The following is an 11000-nucleotide window of genomic DNA, read 5'->3' on the forward strand; positions in this document are numbered from 1 at the left end:
ACCAGACAGAGACATTGAGATAGGGGTGTGAATGATCAACAGAATCAGTTACCAGACAGAGACATTGAGATAGGGGTGTGAATGATCAACAGAATCAGTTACCAGACAGAGACATTGAGATAGGGGTGTGAATGATCAACAGAATCAGTTACCAGACAGAGACATTGAGATAGGGGTGTGAATGATCAACAGAATCAGTTACCAGACAGAGACATTGAGATAGGGGTGTGAATGATCAACAGAATCAGTTACCAGACAGAGACATTGAGATAGGGGTGTGAATGATCAACAGAATCAGTTACCAGACAGAGACATTGAGATAGGGGTGTGAATGATCAACAGAATCAGTTACCAGACAGAGACATTGAGATAGGGGTGTGAATGATCAACAGAATCAGTTACCAGACAGAGACATTGAGATAGGGGTGTGAATGATCAACAGAATCAGTTACCAGACAGAGACATTGAGATAGGGGTGTGAATGATCAACAGAATCAGTTACCAGACAGAGACATTGAGATAGGGGTGTGAATGATCAACAGAATCAGTTACCAGACAGAGACATTGAGATAGGGGAGGCAGGCAAGCGACAGCTTTCAAAACTGCCTAAAAAACAGCACAGGGGTTTTTCTGCCTATTTTGGGAAAAGGAGTCTGACCAAAATGGGAATTTTTTATCGACAAAATTGTCCATTTTGGGAATTTTTGCTTCGATGAAACGGCTCATTTTGGGAAAACATTGTGAATTTATCATGCTTAAATAAGTCAGTGGTTTAACAAATAAATTTGTTTTTATTTGTTATTTTGTGTTCTTTATATAAACACATGCAATATTGGGCATGATCAACGTTTATTCAAGTACTGCAATTTTGTTTTTCAGTTACAATTACACTCTGAGATAAGAACTGTACAGTTAAAAACTTACAGTAGATATTTTTTACCAAAACAAACACTGGTTAGTCACACAATTCACAGCATAATTTTTCTATGCTTTCTGTTTTTGAAAGCATAACACAGCGCCTCCAACGTTTTGTCATTCAGATCTAGACCTTCAATGCAGGTAAGCATCAGATGAGTAAGTTTGGTTTGTGTGAATGTGCTGCGTAATGGGGAGCACAGCAGGTTCATGGTGCTGAATCCTCGCTCAACCACAGCAGTGCTTGTTGGTATGATACACATCAGCTGGACATTAATCATCTAATAATCATAAGTTAAAGACACTTCTTTCTTTAAAAAAAAAAATAAAAAATTATTTTTTTTTGGAAATCGGGATTTTTTTTTATAATTTCGGTTTGGGATCGGGTCCGTTTGCTTTGGGAACGCTTCCGTTTTCCGGAGGCGCAGACAGTGCTGAAAAACCCCTGCAGCATCATGCTATCTTGAAGAACGTTTGAAGTTTCTATGTCACTGTAGCTGTGTATCTGACTGGAAACCTACCACTGAGCAATGGACTATTGAGAGAGATGCAGTACTTGCATCCACTATTCAAAGATCATAAGATGGGTTCTACTGCTATCAGCAGCATTGCGAAAAAGCTGCCTCATGTGATTAACGAAGAACAACTTCCAACCCTGAAACATGAGTGGTTTGATTACAGCACTTCAGAAATTACAGCAGAATGGTCAAAGGATGAGAATGGCAACAATGTAAGGATTGATCACTATTGGAACAAAGTCACTGAGCTAAAGTCAAAAAGTGGACTTTTGAAGTATCCTGTAATGATGCAGGTGATCAAGTCGGCCTTAACAATATCTCATGGAAATGCTGATGTTGAAAGGTCACTATCTGACAACAAAAACACTGTAACACCAGAGAGAGCAAGCCTTGGCATGGAGACAATAAATGGATTGAGATTGGCAAAAGATCAAGTTTCTCGTGTGAAAGGAGTCCACCATATCCAGATTTCCAACAAACGAGTGAGTATGGCCAGGAAAGCGAAAGGAATGTATGAGGAGAGGGTAAGGAAGGAAAAAGAAGAATCAGAGAGAAAAGAAAGAGCACTTCAAGAAAAAAAAGGAAAATAAATGCTGCAAAAAGAACTTGAGGATGTAAAAAGACTGAATAAAAACAATAATAAACAGGAGAAGGAACTGAAAATTGAAGAGGAGGCATTTGATAATGTGCTGAAAAGTGCTGAAATTTTATTAACAGAAGCCACAACAAAATTAGGGATTGCTTTGAAAGAAAAAAATGATGTTGATATTCAGGTGGCACAGGGTATGCTTAAAAGTGCAAATAGCAGAATGGAGATGGGGAGGAAGGGACTGGAATACTGCCTACAGAAGAGGAATGAATTGAGCAAAAAAAGAAGTGCAGCTGTTTCTAGCAGCAAGGGATCTTCTAATTAACATTTTATACTCAAACAAAGGAGTTTAATGTGCTGTTTTAGATATTACACAGACATCATTATGTAAATATTTGATCCACTTAGACAAAACTGTTTTAAAATATGTTTCATATTTGTTACTTAGTAGTCTGCAGGTAGCAGCAGCATCAAGTAAATTCACAAAGGTGTACAGTTATTATAGAATTCTAACAGTTATCTTTTAAGTAGTTCTAAGTTATCTTCATATATTGATATCATTCTGATTTATTTTTTATATCTGATGAGCGAATGTTCTTGTACCGTATACTTAAGGTATATCTGCTGATTATTGAGATGTTTTATTGTCATTTTACCATGCATACCGTAGCATCTTATTCTTGTTTTTAAGATATGCATATTCCTTTGTGTGTCTGATACCCATGAGATTAGATTGTTTTACATTTGGTATTAATATCGCAGTGCAATTTTGTTCGTTAGTTATTTTAATGTTCAATTTCAAATATATTTGTATGCAGAAGCTGCCAGAAAAATCTTATATTCTGTTTGTACATGTAATCATATAGGATGCTTTAGTGTTCTTTTCATGTCCTAAAAATGTCTGATTGAAGTGTGTATAGAAATTTTAAAGTGAAATACAGAATTTATATTATATACCATAATATGATACTACATGTATGTGATTCATGTTTTCGGTTTCAATATTTCATTATCAATGTAACATGTATGTTGCACTCTTATGTTAGGTTGTAAAACTATGTTTAATAATGTTGTGTGTTTTGTTGATTGTTTACTATTTTAATTAAACAAAATTCAGGTGTCGGCATTGATGACCACAGTGTGTTGCTGCATCAGCATATCTGCCTTGGTGGTGAAAATGAAGGACTGTTTTGTTAAGTAAAACATACATTTAATGATTATTGACGGAAAACAAGTAAGTAAGAAGTTCTCTACATATCTCTTGAACATTACTTTTTACAATAAAATTCCTATATTTTAACCCTAAACAAGCTCAAACCTCCTATATTTTGACGCAAAAATTCCTATATTTTTTCCTATATTTTCACCTTAAGTCAGTTGACGGCCTGCAGTGACAAAAGACATATTCACACAATTGCTGCCACTACAACTGACAGCCCATATGGGGGGCATGCATGTTTTACAAACAGCCCTTGTTTCATCTAAGTTTAGTGTAACTATGGCCATGACCGACCTCGCATCAATTTTGGTTGATTATGTCAAAAGGTCTACCAACTTTTTTTGGCACATATAGCAATAAAATCATCTGGCGGTCCATGGCTCTTTGAAATAATTTAGGTTATTTTGTTCAGTATTTAAGTTGAAACCAGATTCAGCTAGGGAATCCTTGTAGTAAATGGATTGTGTTATATGTTTCCAGAATCCTGTGAGTTTGTGGCAGTGTTCCGGACTCAGCGGTCTCCAATGTTAGAAATAACCCCATGGTTGGTGAAAAGTAATTTGTTAAAGAAGCATATCTGTTTATTTAAGGGGCATAATATTTTGGTATGATTTTAAAAAGGTAGCTTTTATAGTAAAACCAGTGTGTTTATTATGTGAATTTTCAGCAAATGTGCTGGTTTTACAAGCAACATTTACCTTTTAAAATAATTGCATATTTAGTAGCCAATAGAGTCTCAATTAATAATGGTTATAGAGAATAACTAAACTGGCAAGGTATTTATTAAATTAACAGAAATGCCATTTAAGTAGGATCTAACATATTTGTTTAAGCCTGATTGCATCAACACCCTAGGCTTACTGACATGTTTGCGATTCGTTTCTATGGTTGAGGCAATAATCGATGCCTTTAAAAACATCTATAAAGTATGCTCCCAAAGTAGGGATTGAAGCTGGTCGCTAGGTGAACATCATATCAACTGTGCCACAGCAACATTTTTCACTTTGCCATATCGTTTCATGGTTGATGCGACCTTCTTCATATCACTCTCATTATTTGTAGTCCTATACTACTAGAAAGAGAATAAATAATTTAAATTAATTTAATTTTATCTTTCTGCATGTTTTGCAATAGAAAATATGAATTGTTTAGTGATAAAATATTAATTAATTGGCATAGAGATCCTAAATTATCAGTTCTTAAAATTTAAATAACTTCCAATACATACAGATTCCTTGGTATCCTACAGTAAACCAGCTGTATACCGAATACATACAGATTCCTTGGTATCCTACAGTAAACCAGCTGTATACCAAATACATACAGATTCCTTGGTATCCTACAGTAAACCAGCTGTATACCTTAAAAAAGAACTACCTGCACAACAAATAAACGCAAATCCTGACAGGGACTGTCCTTTTATGTATATAAATATATACATGTACCGGTATAAGATAAAACTGGTCTATTTCCAGTGGTCTAGTACGTGGTCAGGATGGTGAGAGACCAGAGATGGTACAGTTCAAACCCAGCTTTGATGGAGGATCACTACTCACTGTGGTAGGACTTGAAGTTTTCACATAGGGATTAACATGTATAGACATATGATTGAAATGTGTGGAAATATCTTTATAAATATGATTGACAGTTGAGGAAATATATGTAAAGATCTGATTGCTATGCGTGCATATAACTTAATAGATATAATTGACATGTTCCAAAATATCTGTGAATATATATATAAATGTATGCATATACATCATGTGCAGAAATATGCATATATATCAGGTGCAGAAATATCTACATATATATGTATATATATATATTCATTTATTTATTTATTTATATATACATACAAACATACACACATACATACATACATACATACATACATACATACATACATACATACATACATACATACATACATGCATGCATTCCTACCTACCTACCTACCTACCTACCTACCTACCTACCTACCTGCCTACCTGCCTACCTGCCCACCTGCCCACCTGCCCAACCGCCCACACGCGCACACACGCACACATACATACATACATACATACTTACATACATACATACATACATACATACATACATACATACATACATACATACATACATACATACATACATACATACATACATACATACATACATACATACATACATACATATATATTTACACTTGACATGTGTATACATATGATTTACATGTTTAGAAATATGTTTATAGATTTAATTGACATGCGTTGAAACATGCACTTGATAAATGGCATTAGTACAAATACAGGAACAGGTAAATGTATTAACTAGTATATTTTGGGCATTTTTGAAATAAATATTTCAAATTGACTTGAGCTGAAACATGTATGGTTCTCACTCTGTTTTTCAGGTGTGGTCCAGTGGGAGGATAGGCTACATACCACTATACTACATCAGCTCGGCTGGAGTCAATGAAATGCCCCAGCCCCCTGTGATTAATACTCACAGATTCTCTAATGGGCTGTATTCCAACACATAGAGACCTGCTCTATTGAATGCTATAAATATAAACTGTTCCATGTATCAAGATGTATTTTTATAAGTCATGTTTGTATTGTTGTTGAGAAAATAGGTCTTCAATTTCATTTTTATGCTCCCCGAAATAAAATTTCGGCGGAGCATATAGTTGCCAGTTCTTCCTTTCTTACTTCAATACTTCCTTCCTTCCGTCAAACTTTTGTTACCGTTTCTCCTAGCGCCTACAATACTTTACCAATCTCTTTCATATTTGGCATGTAGGTACCTTGCATGGACCTCTACCTTTTGAGGTCACTGGGGTCAAGGTCAAGGTCACCGAGGCTAATAATAGATATTTCCGACACACTTTTGTTACGGTTTCTCATAGCACCTTCAATACTTTACCGATCTCTTTCATATTTGGCATGTACGTACCTTGCATGGACCTCTACCTTTTAATGAGATTTGAGGTCACTGGGGTTAAGGTCAAGGTCACCGAGGCTAATTATAGATTTGTCCGTCACACTTTTGTTACAGTTTCTCATAGCACCTTCAATACTTTACCGATCTCTTTCATATTTGGCATGTAGGTACCTTGCATGAACCTCTACCTTTTGATGAGGTTTGAGGTCACTGGGGTCAAGGTCACCAAGGCTAATAATAAATTTTCCGTCATGCTTTTGTTACTTTACCGATCTCTTTCATATTTGGCATGTAAGTACCTTGCATGGACCTCTACCTTTTGATGAGGTTTGAGGTCACTGGGCTCAAGGTCACTGAGGCTAATAAAAGATTTTCCATCACAGTTTTCTTACAGTTTCTCATAGGGCCTTCAATACTTTACCGATCTCTTACATATTTGCCATGTAGGTACCTTGCATGGACCTCTACCTTTTGATGAGGTTTGAGGTCACTGGGCTCAAGGTAACGAGGCTATTAACATATTTTCAGTCACGCTTTTGTAACAGTTTCTTATAGCACCTTCAATACTTTACTGATCTCTTTCATATTTGGCAAGTAGGTACCTTGCATGGACCTCTTACTTTTGATGAGGTTTGAGGTCACTGGGGTCAAGGTCACCGATGCTAATTGTAAATTTTTTAGGTGGTTATCAACACATGGATTGACAAAGCGCATCATCGGGGAGCATCCATTAGTTTCACTGATATTCTTGTTGTGAATGGAATGTGCATGCGTTATTGTCATTGCTTCCTAAAATGAAAATGAATAATACTATATTATCTTTTAGTTAAAATGGTTTTGGTCATGAGTAGAGCTTGTGTATAAGAAAACTCAATTATCCATTATATTAAGATATTTCTACATGCTTGATTCAATATAATGTACATCTCAGCTCTACGGAAAGACAAGGTTGCCAGACTCTAAAAGCCTTTTAAGGCTGTTTGAATTCCACAATGTTGTGACAGGTTTATGCATGTGGTCAGTTTTTTTATCCCCCCCCCCCCCCCCCCCCCCCCCCCCAAAGCTGAGGAATATAGAATTGGTGTTGTTCGTCTGTCCGTCCATCTGTCTGTCACAAAATCTTTCAGGTCTATTGCTCATTAAATATAAAAGATATCAACATGAAACTTCATTTGTGTATATCAATGACAAGAAGTGCCATGCACAGGAACCATAACCATACACACTTTCTTAAATAAGAGTTATTGCCCTTTGTTTCTTTGTATGATGAAACTTTTGAGGGCTTTATCTCAGAAACCATACAAGATTTCAACATGAAAATTCATGGATGTACTGATATCATGAGGGGATTTTCATTTGCTTAAGAACCATAATCCTGCACTTTCTTAAATAGTAAGAATTATTGCCATTTGTTTTTTTTGTATGATGTATAATTATATTTACAGGGCTTATTCTCAGATACAATGCAGGATTTCAACTTATTACTTCATGGGTGTATATATCAATAAGGAAAATTGCCTTGCACAAGAACCATAACCCAACAATTTCTTAAAAAAGAGTTACTGCCCTTTGTTGTAACTTTTCAGGGCTATTTGTCAAATGCGCTTCAAGATTTCAATATGAAACTTAGTTGGTGTTTAGATATCAATAAAAGGAATTGCTATCAATTAAAACAATTTCTCTACACGTAAATATTTTTTTAGGAAAATACCATATATCAAGGGATCAGAACCCATCCGTAAACAAACTTTATTTGGTGGGGGGTATCAATGCAATGAATTTGCTTGTTTCAAATTGAGATGGACATGTTTGAAATTAGCAATGTGACTGATACCAGCATGTTTTCTGTCGGTCGTTATGTCAGATGTATCCTTGATGTCAGCTTGTACATCTTTCAAGACTTTATGACTGAATGATATGCATTTAGATCTATTTTGTAAAAAAAGTGTTTTGTTGCGCTTTAATTGGAATAGAAATCATCAGTTTTCATTGATTATCAAAAGACTGATGTAAAATTTCTTAAAGTGATATTAACAACAATATGAAATGGCTTTTGAAACGTATGTTATTATTGTTGTTTTGTACTTAATTTTCTAATAAATTATTATACTCTGCAGCAATCTTAGCTCACTCAAGAATGAAGTGCCCATTTTGAGCAATTTTGGTAGGGGGTCTCCGGCGTGGTATGTTGCACACAGTCAACAATTTTCTTAAAACAACATATGTTTGGTATAATATTTGGTGTTTTAAAGCATGTAGTGGCTCTTTACTAAGTTTGTTCTAATCAGGTCTCATGCATCAAAACTGGCAATGGTATATAAAAAACTTATCTAGTATATAGCTTAAAACATATTTTCGAAACCACAAGGATCAAAAATTTATTGTTTGGAGTGTAACACGGTCAAGTGGTCCTCTATAAAAAAGATGATTCAAATCATGCCCCTTTGGTCAAAACTGACCACGCCCCTGTGGGCTCATGATTCATATAGATTTACATAGCAAATAAATTAAAACCTCTGATACAGCAAGAGTGAAAGGTCTAATATATTGTGTTTCTAAAAAGATCATTTTAATCATGCTCCTTGTGTCAAACTGGCCAGGCTTTAGGATCAAATAATTTATATAGACTTAATATTTTGAAACATTAAATATCTGAACCATTTATGGCAAGAGGTTGAGTATTTGACAAGAAAACATCATATCGCAATCCTGTATGAATTTTTTTCCAATCATGCCCATGGGATTAAAATAGGTTCTGGGGGTGTGGGGGATTGTTTTAAATAGAATTCATTTCGGTTTATGACATCCGATTATGGTCCACTATTAAGTCTGTTCAAATCATCCCCATGAGTTTGTACTTGCCATGCCCTATTACACAGGTGATCAAACACTTGAAAAGAGGCATAAACAAAAAGCATTCAACAAGAGACGTTTGTCACACATGTATGCCCCCCCCCCCCCAAGTTACAACCATTGCAAATGGTTTAAATTGCCTCAATGTAAGACATTAGCAAGCAATACAAATCAATTTATTGGTAATAAATCTTGCAAGAACATGTCTATTATGTTAACACCATGCCTGACCTAATCTTCCTCATTCAGTACAATATTGATTGACCCGTTTGCATGCACTGGAGTAACACACAGAAAGATGAACTTAATCAAAACTGAGTTCTGTAAAACTGAAACATAGTCATGTAGTTACTTGGATTCCAACCGGTATTTTGTTAAGCTTTACTCGTGCTGCAATAAACCATACTGTCAGTTCCTTGCTTTTGTGTCTTAATTAGCTGGAGGTTCGCAGAAGAAATACTGTAATTAAACTTTGTATATTGTGTTATGTCAACCATTACCGGTATATCCAATAATAAGGGTATTCAGTGTCCTATGGTGAGATGGTGTTCACATTAGAAAGTCTTCTTAAAAAATTCTTTTTTCTGGTATGGTATAGGTATGGTATAAGAAATTGACTGGGCACTCTTTTACTCCATAAGCATAAATTACGCTCCAGAACTGATTCCTATGTTTGTGCATTTTTTGCATTAGTTTAATGAGATCTCAACAGTAATCTTGGTATGGTATGCATCAATCGAAGAAAAAAACAATTTCTGTCCCCTAAACTGCACAATAAGAATCAAACATTATCAGTAAGATTACACAAAACGTATTGTATTCGAGCTTGTTAGTACAAGGCATGTCTTGAATAACAGGAAAAAATGTCTGTATAACATTTCCCGCGTATTGCACTTGCATTTGTTGTTATACACGAATCCCTTACTGTGAAGAAATGAATTCAGTCATGTCTCTAGTAAGTAATTTGTAATAATTACCTTTATAATGTTTTATCATCATTCCGTGTTTTAATGTTAGAAATTCGTTAATCACGTAAATTATCTAAGGAATCCATGTTGTGTAACTATATGATGAAGTCAGCGTTCGATTCTCCGCCATTTTGTATCTATGGCCGATTTAGGGCCGGTCTTGGGCCGTTTCTTGGCCGGTGGCCGATTTATGGCCGCGGCCAATTTTCGGCCAGTTTTCGGCCACATTTCGACCAGATTTCGGCCAAACTTCGAACGTTTTGTGGATTTTCTAGTCAGTCTTGATTTTTCTTGTGGGGGAGAAGCATTAACATCAGCTTGCTCCCGATAAGTGTAAATAACTAATCCATATTGTGAATTAATCCGAACAATTAGTAAAGAAAACACTTTTACGTGAACATATTTCCATTATTGTGACTTTTTACAGAATATTTGTCAACTTATCACGGAACTTTAGAGTATTTATTCCTGACGAAGTATTTTAACTACATGTACATTTGAATACGTACAACTGTGTAAGCTTTGTATACGTCATCACTTGTGACGCGAATGCTGAGGCTATTCTAAACTATGTGCATTTTAACGGTGGTGGAATAAAATGAGTTACTTGGAGACATTGTTTATTTTGATATAAACTCATTGTTGCCTAACTTTAATACGCTACCAATACCTAGAGCTAGGCCCCAACAATTTCTGGTGGACGAGCGGTGGGATTAGTTTTATTATTTAACTAATCCTGTGATGCGAACTCATAACGCCGTAAACATTACTTAGGAATAAAAAATCTGTTCACTCATTAACAATAACAAGAACGCATTCACACCTTAGTAAAATGAGCGACATAGATTATTAAATATTAAAGCAAATGATGACAGCGATTTACCGCGAGTTGAAATTCTAAATTAAATAAATACTTTTACACATGTTCATCGGCTAATCTAAATATACGGAACAATAATAGCTGGTTACCGCAATTACTAACATTTTCACATGAAGAATTAACATTAGCTCTA

General features: G+C 35.4%; 1 protein-coding gene across 3 annotated transcripts in view; it reads left to right on the forward strand.

The window, feature by feature from the left end:
* LOC127856380 (aladin-like) overlaps window positions 1–10599 on the forward strand; it is a 76274-nt gene extending 65675 nt beyond the window's left edge. For 2 of the 3 annotated variants that reach the window (XM_052392527.1, XM_052392525.1), the window contains exons 12-14: window positions 3722–3785; window positions 4717–4801; window positions 5637–10599. In XM_052392527.1, coding sequence (XP_052248487.1) covers window positions 3722–3785; window positions 4717–4801; window positions 5637–5765 — 278 coding nt within the window. In that variant the 3' untranslated portion in view covers window positions 5766–10599. The other variant, XR_008037991.1, reaches the window with a different exon arrangement.
* Window positions 10600–11000: the final 401 nt, after the last annotated feature.

The sequence above is a fragment of the Dreissena polymorpha genome, chromosome 13 (genome assembly GCF_020536995.1).
Source record: "Dreissena polymorpha isolate Duluth1 chromosome 13, UMN_Dpol_1.0, whole genome shotgun sequence".
NCBI classification, from domain to species: Eukaryota; Metazoa; Mollusca; class Bivalvia; order Myida; family Dreissenidae; genus Dreissena; species Dreissena polymorpha.